Source organism: Pezoporus flaviventris, unplaced genomic scaffold, assembly GCF_033815535.1.
Source record: "Pezoporus flaviventris isolate CSIRO_AGI_PZ_B2104156 unplaced genomic scaffold, CSIRO_AGI_Pfla_v1 ptg000001l, whole genome shotgun sequence".
In the NCBI taxonomy this organism is placed as follows: Eukaryota; Metazoa; Chordata; class Aves; order Psittaciformes; family Psittacidae; genus Pezoporus; species Pezoporus flaviventris.
The window spans coordinates 30451400-30468350 of NW_026892549.1; the positions used below are offsets into that span (position 1 = coordinate 30451400).

Below are 16951 nucleotides of genomic sequence, written 5' to 3' on the forward strand. Positions count from 1 at the left end.
ATGTAGTCTTTTATTATGTCACAAAATTACTTCACAGGGAAAACTAATCACTTAGAGCAAAATTACTTTCATACAGGTCAGTCCCCTGATCAATTCGCGAAATAGCTATATAACTCATGGTGTAGGTGCTGGTAAATTCAAGGGGTTTGGTAAAGAAGTTGCAAGAATCACTGCATCCAGCTTTGTACACAGAAGTCATAACTGTTCCCATTGTCATTGCTGAACCAGTTCATGACTGAGCAACCTCAAACTGACACTAAATTGTAATGGTTCCTCAGGAACAGGTAACTAAACAACAGAGGTAGGAATTTGTAAAAGATGCTGGGACCATATGAATCATGCAATGGGTAAAGTTCTAGACATATGAAGACAACTGCTGTCAGCAGCCAGTGTCAAAATACATCTCTAAAATACTTGGATTTAAAAATAATGGGATAAGATGAAACTTTTGTGAATAACGATACACTTACAAGATTTTCAAATGAAAATAGTATCTGGGGACTAAATCACCCAGCTATTTAAAGCTATTAGTTGTAAAGTAGTATTATTCTACTTTACATCTATTTTCAGCAGATGTTTTAAAAATCATGGCTTCCACTTTGAAAAGGCTGTGGAATAGAGCAGCTCATACTCCAAACACCCACACTCTTACACCTTCTGCTGACAAATTGGAAATGGGCCTACAGGAAAACCAACAAACAGCAGGGTCACAGTAAAACACGAGTGTTTGGGAGGCTGCTTTAATTTCATGCTTTGCTGGTTGCTTTTCCTACCATGGCCTTGATCCCTTCCTACCCCCTTAATATAAACTGTAACGTTTTTCCTGCCCACTAAACACAAAATTCTTGGAAAACGCTACATAAGCTTCTGACATTCCTCTCAAATGACTACTTTGATGTCCTCTACTGCAAGCACCTGTATGTTTTACAGAAAAGTTCAGCCACTAGCATTCACAAACAGTTGTTTTTCTATCTGGCAATGAATAAAAACTCATTTCATATGCAGCATAAAAATTCTCAACTCCAGACACTTTGTGTATTCATAGTCATAACCCATTAAAGTATAATCAGCTACCAGCACCTTCTAATTAAGTGGTTCCATAGCAGGAAATAGCTGGCAAAAGCACTTAAAGCAGCTCTGATCATTTCTGACAGTGTTTGCTTGTGCAAGTCTCTTAAGATGGGAAGCTGGCTGACTTGCAGTCTGGATAGCATAAGAACTGGAAAAGTGGCGAGGAGCCAAGTTTTGAGGTTACACATCACAATAGTTATCATTCGTTTGTTTTTGACATTACTGGCTAGTCAGAGAGTCCTGCAGAACACAATCCAGAGTGAAGTAGATTGAAAAGAAAAACACTCTGGGATGTCATGGAGCCTGCTCAAAGCTCCTTTGGCCACTCATAAAAAGGAAGGGTTTCATGGTTTAAGGCTTCAATTATAATATACAAGTCAGAAGTTAAGCTTGACCATAAAGGATAAAATTTAACTCCCCATAAGTGCATTAGAGATTGGAAAGACCCAAACTAGACTGTCATAGGAAAGAAAAAAAAAAAATTGTATAGTATTACTCAGTGGAAAAACCTGTTGTTAAAACTGTGGTGCATAATTTCTGCAGCTTGAGGGTATTTTTTAACTCAAAAGTCAAAAAAGTAAGAAATAAAATGAGAAAATAGAAATTAATTTCTATTAAGCCTGTCTTGGGATACAGAAGTCCTATCAAAAACATTATGATTTCCCTTGGGTTTTGACACCACTAAGTACTCCTTTTTAAAATCAAAAATCAAAACAATACTTATAATTGGGTCATTGTCATTAAACCTCCCTTTCTTACAAGCACAGTACTGCTATTGCCGTCCTGTCTAATTAGTAGTTGTTTTTTGGTCTTGTCTGCCTTGTCTCATTCAGTACAGAGTTGATCCACAGTACTTAATAGAAGTATTTTTCTTCTCAAAGAAATATTTATGGGAAAAATATTCCCACAGACTCGAGAGAACTCTTTGTCAGGGCTCACAAGGAAGCTCACATCTGGGGTAGGACTACAGAAAGAATAGGTTGGTAGGTTTGTTGCAACCATGGCAAAAAGGAAAATGCGTGCTGCTACCCACATATCTGTGTGATTTTTACCTAGGCTATTACAAATTACATGCATCGAGCCTGTCACACTGCTTTGGGTTTCATCAGAGTGTACATGAAACAGGAAACTCATCTTTTACTTTACTGATGTTTTATAGTATAGCATTGCTCTCAGAAAGCATACCTTATTTTCATTAACATTAAGAGCTTTTGATAAAACATTACACCTTTTTACATCTGAAGAGTAATTACACAACAAATAACATTGTTTGCAGTTTGTCTCGCAACAGATACCTAGCTTTCCATCACGATGGAAGAAGCAAATGCTAGCAACTCATGAGCAGATACGTAAGATAAGAGGTTAGTGTTCATATAGAGATGCTTGTCACGGCCTAAGGATGGATTCTGGAACTTTCCTGCCCCCATCCATCCCTTTTAATTTTCAGAAGTTAAAAAGAAAGTCTAGTTAGGATAATTAATACCAAAAATCTGTTCCACTTTTGATAAACAAAAGTGGAGTATTCATATACTTGTTAACTTAATTGAAGAAAACCACACTGGCTGGCTAATTAATTCTCTGTCACCACCTACAGATTATTCTTTTAGTAATGTCAGGCTCCATAAATTCCTTAGCAAAGAAGTATAAATTGTATTTTACCCAGGGCCAATGACAATGTGAGTTCAGAGGACAGACAATTATAATCTGGAACTCTGTCCTATACCGTTCAGAAATACCTTGAATGTGGGCTCCACAGAAGTGGCATAAGCAGACACTGCTTTGCAGGAATGTCTGCTGCCAGAGAAAGGTGATTCCTTTTGCCCTCACTATACAACTATTCTGTGCTTCTCTCATGAAGAGGATAAATTAATGTTATCAATAAAAACAGGAAAAAAATGCTAGCAGAATGCAGTTTGCTGTTCTGGGAGGAAAAAAAAATAAAAGGGCAAGAAAATTCTCTTTAGACTTACAAGGAACACTGGATCATTTTCAGATTGGGGATTCAATTGTGCATGATTTAACTTAAGAGTTCTTATCAATCATTATTGATATTGCACTGACTGTATATAAGTGAGATGTAAAGAAATGCAAAAAAAAAAATCAGCTTAGTTTGGTTGACTTTTGGTTTTGATCAAATAAACTGGAACAATACCATGATCAGATGATGTTTTGGCAGGAATCCCTACTAATTCTTGGAACACAGTCTCTATTTGTCTTAAAAGAAAATACACCAATTTCCTGTAGTGACACTCACATGCTAAGTCACCTTCTGTAAATCCCTAAGAGTGCAATGAGGAAAGCACACTGTGCATGGGGGAAGGAACTGCTGTGTAGTGGAACTTCTGTAGCTTGCACAAGTGGGAAGGTAAACACCAATGAAAGCTTCCTCTTTTTCTTCAGTGCATCACAAGCTGGGTGGAAAGATAAATACAACCTGAATTAAGTTTTGATTCTTCTTGTTTGTTAAACTGTTCTTAGCACTCATACTCCCAATTTTACAGGAGTGCTTCCTTGGATTTACTGATGCTGCTGTCTATTCTTAGCATAGTGGAATAATTTGGGCCTAACTGATGAAAAGCCTTTAAAGATTCATGGGTAACAGAAGAACTTAGAAAATAGCTCTTCCTTCCCTTTCTCTGGTTGTCAGCCTTTTGAGTAAGAGCCAATACTTTTTATTTGCAAAGTCCATCTAGATTTAGATGTCATGGAGAGAACACATGCACATCTTTCCTGACATTCATTTATTTAAATATACAACTCAACATGGAGGGTCTGATAAATTCTATAGAACAAAAATGTCTTTGTGAATGTCTCTTATGAAAGATGCTTGCTAGGGTGCTGCAGCTTGTATACATTTGAATTCAAACACTAAGGTACTGCTGGCTGAGATGGCATAAGTCAGCAAAAGTCCCATTGACTTCAATCAAGTAAGTCACAAACTAATCTGTCATCTTCCTGGCTTCATACAACTAACCTTGAAAATATCTTTCCAGTGTTTGGTAAGAGATATTACCAGTTACCATGAAAGGAGGACAAAACTATTTGGGAAACTAGCTCACAGTTTTCTTTTTGTCCTCTTCACCTATTACTAATGCAAAGTATTTTCAAGGGTGTCTCTAGTTTATGTAAACCTTCAGCAGATAATTTACTCTGCAGTCAGAAGAGCCTTTGGTCAGTAATCAACTCATTGTCTCTTTCTAGGCAAAGCTAAAATCCTTCGCTGCCAAAATCATTCAGCTCCTGAAGGAATGGACTGAAACTTTCCCCTATGATTTCCAAGATGAAAAATCCATGAAAGAATTGAAGGAGATTGCTCACAGAATCACACAATGTGATGAGGTAGGGATGGATAAACATTAAGTGGTAAAGCAATATTTGTCAACCTTTAAATATACAAACCCTGTAAACTGTCAATATAAGTGCAGGACATGGGCCAAGAGATGAACTTAATGGTCCATTACCAGAAACTGTCTACTGTATAATCAAGTGTAAGAGAAAGAGACAAAATATGAGAAATGGATGTAGTGCAAAAGGAGAAAGGACAGTGACTATAATGGCACAATATAGTTAACTTTCATCATAACTTACATTCCAACCTTTGTTACTACTCTAAGTCCCACAAGGCATATCAGCTAGTTGTATCAAATGGGCAGAGAAGAGATTCAGAGCAGCCCTGCGGAGAAGGACTTGGGGGTGTTGGTTGATGAGAAACTTAACATGAGCCGGCTTCAGTGTGCGCTCGCAGCCCAGAAAGCCAACCATATCCTGGGCTGCATCAAAAGGAGCGGTGACCAGCAGGTCAAAGGAGGTGATCCTGCCCCTCCACTCTGCTCTCGTGAGACCTCACCTGGAGTATTGTGTACAGTTCTGGTGTCCTCAACATAAAAAAGACATGGAACTGTTGGAACAAGTCCAGAGGAGGGCCACGAGGATGATCAGGGGACTGGAGCACCTCCTATGTAAGGATAGGTTGAGAAAGTTAGGGCTGTTCAGCCTGGAGAAGAGAAGGCTGCGTTGAGACCTCATAGCAGCCTTCCAGTATCTGAAGGGGGCCTAGAAGGGTGCTGGAGAGGGATTCTTCATCAGGGACTGCAGTGACAGGACAAGGGGTAATGGGTTTAAACTTAAACAGGGGAAGTTCAGGTTAGATATAAGGAAGAAGTTCTTTACTGTGAGGGTGGTGAGGCACTGAAACAGACTGCCCAAAGAAGGGGTAAATGCTCTATCCCTGATAGTGTTCAAGGCCAGGTTGGACAAAGCCTTGGATGACACGGTCTAGTGTGAGAGGAGTTGGAACTAGATGATCTTAAGGTCCTTTCCAACCCTAAATATTCTATAATTCTATGTATTACTGCTCAAGGTGAAGATGCTTATTATTTAATAGTTCATTCTTAGTTCCTAACAATAATCAGCAACTGGTTTTTTGCTGTGTCTCAGGTGACATACACAATAATTCCACAAAAGAAACTTTGCTACCTAGTCAGTCATCAGTCTTAACAGCTCTGAGTTTCTAGCCTATGAAGAAAACTAGGCCCCACAAGACTTCTGTAAAGCAAACAGATAAATCAAAATCAAATAAAACAAGGGCTGAACTGACACTTATTTTCCTCATTGAAAAAGTTACTACCAGTAGACAGAAAGAAGGACTGCAAGGGAATTAATTGTTAAGCATTTGTATGAACATGAAAGGCTTACTCGTACAGAAGCAGAAGCTGCTTCTTGTTTTTAAACCCACCACCTCAAGATATTTGAGAACAACTAGCAGGAAATGGAAAGGCAGTTGTATTATGTGTTTCTGTTGATTCATGTATGGAGAAAATGAAGACCAACAGGTTTGACAGCACTGCATGAATCAGCGATAGGACACAATACGATTAGGTGCTACCAAGTTGTCAAAAGGAAATATGTCAGTTTTATTGCATAAGCAAAGCTGTTTACTTGGATGCCACTATGAAAATGTCAGCGCCCGAGAGTAGGAGGAGAAAAGGAAATAGGATTGTAATATTCCTTCTATTCCTTTTGTAGACAAGGACAAAAAGGTTTATGTGTGTTGGCAGAGATACTACTGTGAAAGGGGACTTGGCAGAGTTTTTTAGCATTTGTGTCTTAGTATTTAATTTGTCTATCACTTTGAACTAGAGTGAACTTGTGGTCTTTCTTTCTCTTCCCCTTTCCTCCCACTCTGACATGTATGAATAAATTGTCATTTGAGAAACAAGTCTTCCTGAAGTGGCTCAGTGCTCTGGCGTCTGAGGAATCTAATGACATCCATTAGTTACAGCGTCACCGTTTTGACTTGTAGCCTTGTTAAGGGGATCAAACTTGATCAGCGAAGAACTGTGCCACATCTAACTCCCAGGACACATAATTTGACATCAGTGACAAAAAACAGCTCATGCTCTCAGTATTTGTCACCACAATACTGTATAAGTATATAATAAGTATAATAAGTATACCCATACTGTGCTTCCACAAGGGATTACGGCAATGGTTTGGAGTTTTATTTTGTATTTTAAAGCTTTTCCTATTCTCCTAAGACACTATTCTCCATACATAGGATAGAAAGCATTGGAACAGGCTGCCTAAGGAAGTCGTGAATACTCCATCCCTGGCAGTGTTCAAGACCAGGTTAGACAGAGCCTTGGATAACATGGTCTAGTGTGAGGTGTCCGTGCCCATGGCAGGGAGGTTGAAATTATATGATCTTAAGGTCCTTTCCAACCTTAACCATCCTGTGATTCTGTAAAGTCAACTGAGAACTCATAGAAAGCAGTCAGATGCTTGTCCTAGTGATAGCAGACAGCATTATCAGATAGCTATTGGTACAGCCGGGGTTGTGCCGCAAGAACAAACATCTTGCTTGAATTCAAACAAGTTATTGTACTCTCATTGACTTATTTTCCAAAGTTGTAAGAAAATTCAGGGTAAGACTAAGTAACGAAAGAAAACTGCTAAATGTATAAGGGCATTTGTCTTAGCATTAAGATGCTAATAAATTTACAGTAGCTTAAGTAAACCATAGTTTTTCATTTCACTTCAGTTTCTTGATTTGCCTTCACATACTGAGATATTCCCACCTGCCTTCAAGTTTTATTCTTTGTGGTCCGTATCTAGGAAGTCTGCTTCCTCCCAGAGGTGCGGTTAAATCAGACACAGCAGCTGAAGTAAAATGATTTACAATAGAAAGCTCAGGATACCAGAGAACGCAATCAGCACTTTATTTTAGCACCCTCCACACCCTGCTCCTTTGGCATTTCTGAACACTTGTAGCACAATATCACAAATGGCTCTAGACAGCTGCTGTTCGGCAGTAATCCGGTTGCCTCAAGATGAGCTACGCTGCTTTCAGCTTTTCGTTTGATTTCACTTGGGAGTCAGATTATTGCCTTGTAAAGCAACACTCTGACACTATTATTGCTTAATTATACTATGCAATATGCAAGTATTTGGTAGTCACCGTCTCTCACATCTGGTACATAATTTCAGTCATCACTGCACATTAGTGGCTTCTTTGAACAATCACAGATTCATTGCCGTTCTTTCTAGTGTATCCAGTTGACTGGCAGAAACCAACAGAGCAAGTTGTAAACAGTTATTGTGGCTGAGAGAAATAATTTGCATGAAAGCAACAGAACAATTGTGTAGGAAAGAGAAGGACTGTCTTTGGTAGAATTATGTTTTTCCAATTTCTAAGGAGCAGGAAGAACAGGATTGGAGAACCTAGGTCATTTAAAGCAGTAACAGGAGGGATGGAAAGCAGAACACTGATCAAGTTAGCTCTTTGGAGTTGATTTCATTGAGGAATGTCTGTAGGACACAATCAATGGCAGAAAGCATTTAGCATGCCTTAGTTGTCAAAACACTGAGCAGATGGATAACAGTTCTGTGGCTTTACCGGTAGGTATCCTTATTGGTCCTATGTTTAAAATCTGCACCTGATAAACAGAAAGGCATTTTAGTTGTCCGAGAGCATGATGTGCATTGTGCTTTTACCAAAATCTTCGTATGCTGTAGTTGTTCAAAGCCAAACCAGTGTATTTTAGGGATATATTCTTGGACATATTAGTTCCCTAGGTTATGCCTGGGCTAGACTTGATAATCAGTGGGTCTGGTCACAGTGAGAAGGAGCTTTTTGGCACTTTGAACACAGAGAATCTAAGAAGCCTTGTGCAAGCAAGTCAACCACCTTTCACCTTAACCACTATTAAGCTGTTTACATGGATGCCTTTGAAATGGGGGTACTAGCCAAAATCTGCCACAAGGAGCAGACCAGCGAAATAAGCGAAACAGAGTTGGGAAGGCAGGCAGGCATAGCAATGTCATTATGAAGTTGTGTGGGCAGTTAGGACAAGTTAATTTGACATAAGATTATCAGCTCAGATAAGATGAAAGAAAACAGATAGCAGGCATTTATTTTTTTCCCTGTCAGAAATTCTCTGGTGATCTGTGTCTGCAAGACCTTAAGTTTTTTAGCAGTCATTGTTTCTGCCTTTTGCTTAGGAAAATGGAACAGTGAAAAAGATCATTAGCCAGATGACACAGAACCTCCTGATGGCCCTCTCTGCACGGAGCCAGTACCAGGAAATCAAAGAGAAATTCCGGCAACCTGCTACTGACAAAGGCACCATCCTCAAAACCAAGCCACAGTCAACTCAAAAGGACATCCTGAGTGTGTGCTGTGACCCTCTGATCTTGGCACAGCAGCTGACCTATGTCGAACTGGTGAGGCACTAATTTGTGTGAATGATTTACTTTTCCATTTAGTAAATGTTAATATACTCATTGTGTAAGCTTTGCTGTGGCTTCACTGAAAGCCTCCAGTGTTTTAATCAAAAAGTACCAAGTAAGACCAATTAGCTACACCAATAACACCTCACACATCTCAACTGTAGGAAGATAAAAGTTACCAAAATGTTCTCCTAACTTTGGCTTTATTGATGGATTTTTCACTAAACTCTGTTTGTCTGTGCAGTCACAATCTCTCATCTCTCCAAAACACAGGAAAGGGTGAGCAACATTTACCCAGAGGATCTGATGCAGATTGTCAGCCACATGGACTCCCTGGATAATCACAAGGTATACAAGAAAGGGTGTGGAGGGAAAAAGAAACAAAAAATAATCAGGGTAAAGAACCTCCATAATTTGAGTACACTCTGTACAAGAAAGGCTGACTTTTTCTAGCCTGCCTTAAAAAATATCCAGCAAGATTTTACCAGGATGTGAAAAGGACATTTATCCTTTGGTATGTTGACTTTATCATGCTACACGATAGGATTAACACGTGGCCTGTTCTCTTACAGTGCCGAGGTGATGTGACCAAAACCTATAATTTGGAGGCCTATGACAATTGGTTCAATTGTCTCAGCATGCTGGTAGCTACAGAGATTTGTCGGGTAGGTATTCATAGAAAAAAAGATAGCAAAGAGATACTGGCCTTAAAGACAAGAGACAGACAATGGTCTAATAGAGATTTAAACATTAGCAGTGCAATTAAAGATAATGGCATTACTTAAGCATTAAATTATTTTCATGCTTATATGGTTGAGAGTTCATGGTCATGTTTGGCTTTGCATGTATTCTCTAGTTTTGTCTATCTTCTGTAGTAGCATTAGTCATGCAGTGAAATTAAACATGTGGAGCTTGAATTAGGAGCTCTTTTGGGTTTATTTTGTTTAAATACATCCATTAATTCTTAAGAAGATACTCATCTTTATATGCAGATTTACCAGTAAACAGCTGTTCTTCCACTGCATTTAGATGTCATTAGCATTGTCATATATACATATTTGTGGTTGAAAAATCAGGAATAAGCTTTCTTTGAAGACTGAAAAGAAGGTGGACTACAGGAAAGATTTAAAAGTGCAAGAACAGTCTTACTAGAAGTTAAAGTAACTTCTATCACATAATAAAGAAATGGAAAGTTCACTGCCCCATAAACCTTTTTCTTTCCCTGAATAACAAACTTTTTTTTATTCTTTGTCATTTTAGGTTCCTATTAATATGCACCAATTCAAGCAAATGGGACATTTTCTCTCTATTCCTACTAGTCAGGAATTCTCCTGTTCTCCTATTCCTCTTCTGTGGGAATCCAGATTCCTAGGGGAATTTCGTGAAGTTTGACATATCAATCCTAATCTCTTAGGATTTCCTGCTCTTACAGACACTTACTACAAAAACACACCAAGACATCTTCCAGAGCTGGCTTGTATGGCTAGTCAAACAAAAAGGCTAAGCCAAGCCGTTGACTACTGAATGATTTTCTTTCAGTATAACATGGAAACTGAAGTATTTATGCAAGGGGTTGTGTTTTTTAAAAAGAAAAATTAATTCCCTTGTGAAGTAGTCTGCAGTCATCACTTGGGAGCCACTTTTGTACAAGCCAGAACAAACTTCCAGATCTAAATATAGGAAAGAGCTCAATAAATGAATGTAATCCAGGCAATAATACTAGCTTAAAATTGAAAAAAAAAGAGAAAGAAAAAGAGAAAGATTGATGGCTTTTGGAAATGAAGTTTGAAAACAATGCTATATATTAATTTTGCTTTGCCATTTATATTAAAAGAAAAAATCTGCAAAGTAGATGCTCAGCATAACTTACTAGCTACCTTCAGCATAACTTGCTAGATTATTTTTGTGTCAGCATGAATGGGAATTTGTACATTTGATCATCTTCACTACCTGCTCTCAAAACATAATTTAAGAGTATGCACTGTAAAATGAGAAAATTGGGACATCGTAACTGTTCTCCCTCATATTCAGGTTATATGCCCTGGTCTTAAGTCTGCTTTTCCGCCTTCCTCATAGGTTTAGGTTTTTTTGCATATATTCTTTGGAACAACAGCTTCAGGTTATCTTTTTTTTTTTCAAGTAATGGGAAGTTGCTGAAAGCATCCAGCCTGTTTATATAAGATTCCCCAAAATGCTGAACTTCATGAATAAACAAAACCTTACATTCCCCCACAGCTAGACAAATAATTGATAGTATACTTCTGCACTTTTAACAAAAGTTAATCATAACAAAATACCTTCAATGCTATTATCATCATGAGATTTAGCTGGATCAAATCTTGAAATGTCTATTCAATCAACCTGTTACAATGCCTTTTACTGAATATCCCATCCAAAATTCAGTCCATCCCTTCCCTCTTAACAGATCTTTGGGTGGGTTTTTTTTCAGGTTGTAAAGAAAAAGCAGCGTACAAGAATGGTGGAATTTTTCATTGATGTGGCAAGAGAATGCTTCAATATTGGAAACTTCAACTCAATGATGGCTATTATCTGTGAGTATCCTTAACACAGATGACAGAAGGCACTCCATTTTACAACCTGACTGGCAAGACGATGCTCATACTTGCCCTAAATCAGCTGACTACCTCAGCATACACACTTCTACAGGGGCAGTATGTACCAGTGACAGATTAATGTGTGGGTGGGTAAGTGTTAGCTACAACTTCTGTTTCTGAAGCTGAACTGCCTTCCAAAATACATTGGCGACGATACATAAAAAAACAGAGGGCTAACATAACTGTTTAACTCGGTTGTTTCTTTCTGTCCTCTCTCTCCATTCAGCTGGCATGAACTTGAGTCCTGTGGCACGGCTAAAGAAAACTTGGTCCAAGGTCAAAACAGCCAAATTTGATGTTTTAGAGGTAGGTATAAAGTTTAGACTTTACCTAGAAATCCACCAAATACTAATTCCATACCAGAGGTTTGGATAAAACTAAGTCAGAGATCACCGAGGCAGTGGTCACCAGCACATAAACATTAGAGAGATCATTTCCTGAATTTCAAACTCCCTACTTACCTGCAGAGAGTGCAAGCTTTCTTTAAGGTTATTTCTTCCTAGCATATTTTTTCCAATTAGGTCGTTTTCATTCCAGCAGCTGCTACTTTGCTACACTTAAAACTAATAAGAGTACTCCATCTAGTGGAGATCTGAATGAAAATACTTAACCAGAACCATCACTGCAAAGATCGATGACAGCAAGTTAGAATTTTGTGAGGTTTCACCCAATAGACATTTCTCATTTCCTTTCAGGCTTCCGTTAGCCATTGAAATAAAGCATAGGTGTAAAGCCAATACAGAATTCTCCTTCCAAGCAAGACAGAAGTTAGAAAAACCTGAATCTAGACGTACTAAGCATATGCTACTCTTTGAAAATTTAAGGAGAGGGCCAAAGAATTAATAAAGAATGAACTCCCCGAAGGAAGGAAACATGTATTACTTGACTGCCTTTCCCCCCCCATAAAAACAGCATCACATGGATCCATCCAGCAACTTCTGTAACTACCGCACAGCCCTGCAAGGAGCGGCACAGCGATCTCAGACTGCCAACAGCAATAGAGAGAAAATAGTCATCCCGGTTTTCAACCTGTTTATTAAAGATATCTACTTTCTGCACAAAATACATACAAACCGCTTGCCCAATGGGCAGATAAACTTCAAGGTAGGACTTTGCTATTACAGAAACTGGAATGCTACTTAAAACATTGTAAATTATAAACATTTGCCAGTTTTGAACTTCTAGTTCATTATATTACCAATTCCTTCAGCATTGCTATGATCTACTGTTTCACCAAATTTCTGTGAAAGCAAGTGCTTGAAGTTGCCATGTTTATATTACATATCCAGCAGATCCACAACTGCATGTACAGAAAAGAATCTAAAAATCTGCTGGTACATAATTTCCATCAGTTAAAAGGTTAGTTTTAAAAGGTACTAAAATAGCAATAAGAAACAGCATGAATACTAAGACTGAGGGTGTGAAACTGAAACAAAAGAACTAATAGTTGGAAGAAAACAGTATTTTAATAATATTATTTTAATTACCTCATGCAGAAGTTCTGGGAAATTTCAAGACAGATCCATGATTTCCTGACATGGAAACAGGTTGAGTGCCCTTTTGAAAAAGACAAGAAGATTCAGAGCTATCTACTCACAGCACCCATTTATAGTGAAGAAGGTAAAATCCTTTACTCAGCATTACAGTGAATGAATATTCAGTATAGTGAGCACTAGACTGAATATGCAGTGGCAAACAATGATAGGACAAGGGGTAATGGGTACAGACCGGAACACAAGAGGTTCCACTTAAACTTGAGAAGAAACTTCTTCTCAGTGAGGGTGACAGAACACTGGAACAGGCTGCCCAGGGAGGTTGTGGAGTCTCCTTCCCTGGAGACATTCAAAACTCGCCTGGACACATTCCTGTGTAACATTATTTAGGTGTTCCTGCTCCGGCAGGGGGATTGGACTAGATGATCTTTCGAGGTCCCTTCCAATCTCTAGCATACTGTGATACAAAAAAGTGCAAAAGTGTTAGATAAATATGTATTATCACTTCTGTATCAGCTTCTGAGGAGAATAAACTTCATTATGAAGTCTGACAAGCTACACCTACTGTATTGTAATTCTTTTTCTTCAATTAACAAACCCATGTATCTGACTGTTCTTATTTTATTTACTAGCTCTGTTCATTGCATCCTTTGAAAGTGAAGGCCCAGAAAACCACATGGAGAAAGACAGCTGGAAAACACTCAGGTATGAAACTTCCTGAGAACATGAGGTTTTTTTGGTTTGGGATTTTTTGGGGGAGTTTGTGTTTTTGTTTTTTTTTTACAGTCACACACAGGCACGTGATCATGAGCTTCCTCCTATTTGCATACACATTTTAAGACCATTTTGGCTCAAATATATTTATTTTTTCTTTAAAATTCAAATCTGAAAAATTCCATATGGCTTGGACATATGGGCAGCTTTAAGTCATTGAAAACAGCCAGACCAGTTCAGGCTGCAAGATCACTGCTGGGACTACAAAAGAGAATATGCTTTGTTTAGGCTATCAAATACAGTAAAAGAATCTACATTTGTAGCAGTTTTCAGACATGCTTTTCTCAGGGAAACAAATATATAGAGATAATAATAAATTGCTATCAGTCCTCATACCTATGCATTTATTACTCCTATAAAAAGGTGAAGTTTTATATGAATACTCTTAATTTTCAGCCTACTGTTAAGGGAAAAAGTCTCAATGATTCCTCTTCCCTCTGAGAGGGGGAAGCACCTCTTCCATGTACATTATGAGATCAGCTAATTTAGATAAAAATTCTAATACTGAGGCCAAGGCAGAAAGAGAGATTTAGAACTTTGTAAATCATGTTAGATACTTAGATTTGAAATACCCATACCAGATAAAAATGAGGGAAGAAGCCTGTATGTCCTGGGCTGCAGTTGAGCTACATTAGGATACTATTGTCCTAGACAAGACACTGCTTCCCAGTGATCCCAGTGTTTCTTAGGAAGTCCACATAAGCTTTTCATTTATGACACCCACACAATGTAACTCGCATTAAATCCAGTGCTGTTCAGCATAGTTTAAAATGACAGAACATCATGTTGCCACAGCGCATCTTAAGGGCCTGAATAATGTTATAAAAGTTAAATTTTCATTTAAAGTCAGCAACTTTATTGGAATTCAGGGATATATTCCACTTTGCAACAGCTGGAAATTTATCCCTTGAAGAAAGGCCACCAGGTAACGATGCAAGATAGATCTAATGCCCACAGTCACCAAAACTAACATTTTTTGTTGTTACAGGAAGATAATTTTATTTTTTATTACTTTTAGGACAACTCTGCTTAACAGAGCCTGAGATTCTTGGATCTGATCTGCAGACTTTGAAGCACATTGAATGAACATGTTTTTACAATCTGAAGGACTTGGACTGAGCTGAGAAAGACCTCACTGGCTGAGGTCTGTTTTGTATATACAGTAACTTTTATGAAAAAAATGTGGTAAATATTTCACATGTCAACCTTAAGGCACTTGAGTGAAGGGTTTTGTTTTTTTTATTTTGAATACAAGGGCAGGGCCCTGTTCTCAGAGATGAAGTGTATGATAGGAGATGGTATCCCTGGGGAGATCTTATTCTATTAGCATCCAAATTTTTATTTTTTATTACTTCAACCAAAATAAATAAAAATTAAAAACACACTTCTCCACTAAAGCCGATGTTCCAGTTAAGTACTCTACTGGAGCAGTATCCTACAGAGCACTCAACATGTCTCTAGCTTTGAAGTAAAGGGTCTCCTTCAAATCAGGTGTTAGTTCACACGTGTTAGTGTTTGTAGAGTCAAGGCCTTAGACATCTGCAGTAAGCATGTTCCGCTCCTACATCAGAAAATAGTGCCTTACAAGGTACTGATATCGTTTAGTGTACCTTCTATTACGCTGGACTGGAAGTAAAGAAAATAAAAATATGGATGTCTTGAAACCAGCTAAAAAGTACTCTTTAAATAAAGTGGAGAATATGGCACATGAAGTAGAGTATACCTGCCTGTAACATTGATGGTGCAGCAAACATTATTTTTGTTACACGATTTAAAAAGATAAGATGGGGTAACTGTTGGGGAATGTGTGTTTGTGTGTGTGTGTAAGTGTGCGTGCACATGTGAAGATGCACGCATGTCTAATACTTCTGGGAACTATCATTTAAATTCTGGCTGTCAGAGTAGTTCGTGTTTTCCTTTTTAAAAGAAATCAGGGATTTTTTGTTTACTATTTTGTTTGAGAGAAGGATGTCTAACCTAGCTTATCTCTGCAAAACAGGCTCAGTATGTTTTTTTTTAAAACAGTTTTTGGAAAATAGAAGTCATACATGAGCTAGGGAGAGGGAAATACTCAGATACCCCATTTGAAATTAAGGCTAAAATTTCCAAAGACACTGAAGAAGAGCTAATCACCACTGAACTGGTCATTTAATTCCCCAGGTTCCTTTGAAAATGCTAGTCTGCTCTTACAGACAATTAAAGCAAAGAACAAGTAATAAGTTTTTCCTAGTATTTTATAAGCCATGATTAACTGAGCCAGAACATGTTGAAATCTAAGGGAAGACACCATAAGAGATTGGTCAAACCTTTGAACCCAGGTTAGTACCAAACTGGAGGTGATCTATAACCCTACTGGCACTTAACCATTTCTAATTTCTTCTCTTAGTCTTGAGTTTACACATGATTTGGCTATCTAAATGAGCACCCGAGGAGCTTATGTTTTCAAGAAAAAAATAAAAAAAAATACACAGTTCAGGACTTAATTCAGAGATCAGGTAAGAAACTAAGAAGAAAAAAAAAAGCTCATATTAAAACTTATTTTGATGAATTGACCAATTATTACCCATTAATAGCTTCTGTCCTTTACAGTAAGTGTTCTCTTAAGGCTTGAGGGCTGGATATACAGTAAAGGTAATTACCTGAGCCAGGCAATTAGATGATATTAAACAAGGCCCTCTAGAGTTTACAGTGGTTACAGCCTTCCTTGTAGAGCCTCACAGAGGACCTCTGCACAAGCTTCTTTAAAAAAGTATCAACTGCATGTAGATGGGTTTTCTCTTATTCTGCCTTCTGTTGAAGAAGGGGCAAGATTTGCAGGACCAAGGGTCTGGTTTGTTCCAGTCCAGTAGACTCTTCTTGCTGAGTGCCTACAACCAAGAGCAGCGCCACTGTTTCATGCAGCATCTAGGATTACTTAGAAATTATTTGCTGTATTGGACCTATAGTACGGTGAAAAATTAAAGAGCCTTCCCTCTCTCCCTGTTCCACTTTGACAAATACTTAAAAGAGTAAGTTGGGGTAAGGGAGGGAGATAAATCAACATTTTACAATTCCCATAGCATTGACATCAAAGACAAATAAAAGACAAGAACAGTCCAGAAATGGGGAAAGGATAATTCTTACGATCTGCTGCTATTTTTCCTGTGCTGAAGTACTGACCTTCAGCCCTGGATTAGAGTAAGAATATTTATACTGTATTATTACAGTGTTTTGCACTTTCAGAGATATTCTAGCTAGTAATGTTGTCGGACACTAGAAGAGGGATTGTAT

At 38.1% G+C, this 16951-nt stretch overlaps 1 protein-coding gene across 3 annotated transcripts in view; it reads left to right on the top strand.

Annotated features, from left to right (window-relative positions):
- The window catches only part of RASGEF1A (RasGEF domain family member 1A), a 167007-nt gene extending 151062 nt beyond the window's left edge, over positions 1-15945 (top strand). For all 3 annotated transcript variants that reach the window (XM_061450030.1, XM_061450048.1, XM_061450039.1), the window contains 10 exons: positions 4273-4410; positions 8572-8793; positions 9073-9147; positions 9372-9464; positions 11249-11351; positions 11641-11720; positions 12327-12518; positions 12911-13034; positions 13540-13612; positions 14700-15945. In XM_061450030.1, the coding sequence (XP_061306014.1) occupies positions 4273-4410; positions 8572-8793; positions 9073-9147; positions 9372-9464; positions 11249-11351; positions 11641-11720; positions 12327-12518; positions 12911-13034; positions 13540-13612; positions 14700-14724 (1125 nt within the window). In that variant the 3' untranslated portion in view covers positions 14725-15945. The remainder of the gene's footprint in view (positions 1-4272; positions 4411-8571; positions 8794-9072; positions 9148-9371; positions 9465-11248; positions 11352-11640; positions 11721-12326; positions 12519-12910; positions 13035-13539; positions 13613-14699) is intronic.
- Positions 15946-16951: the final 1006 nt, after the last annotated feature.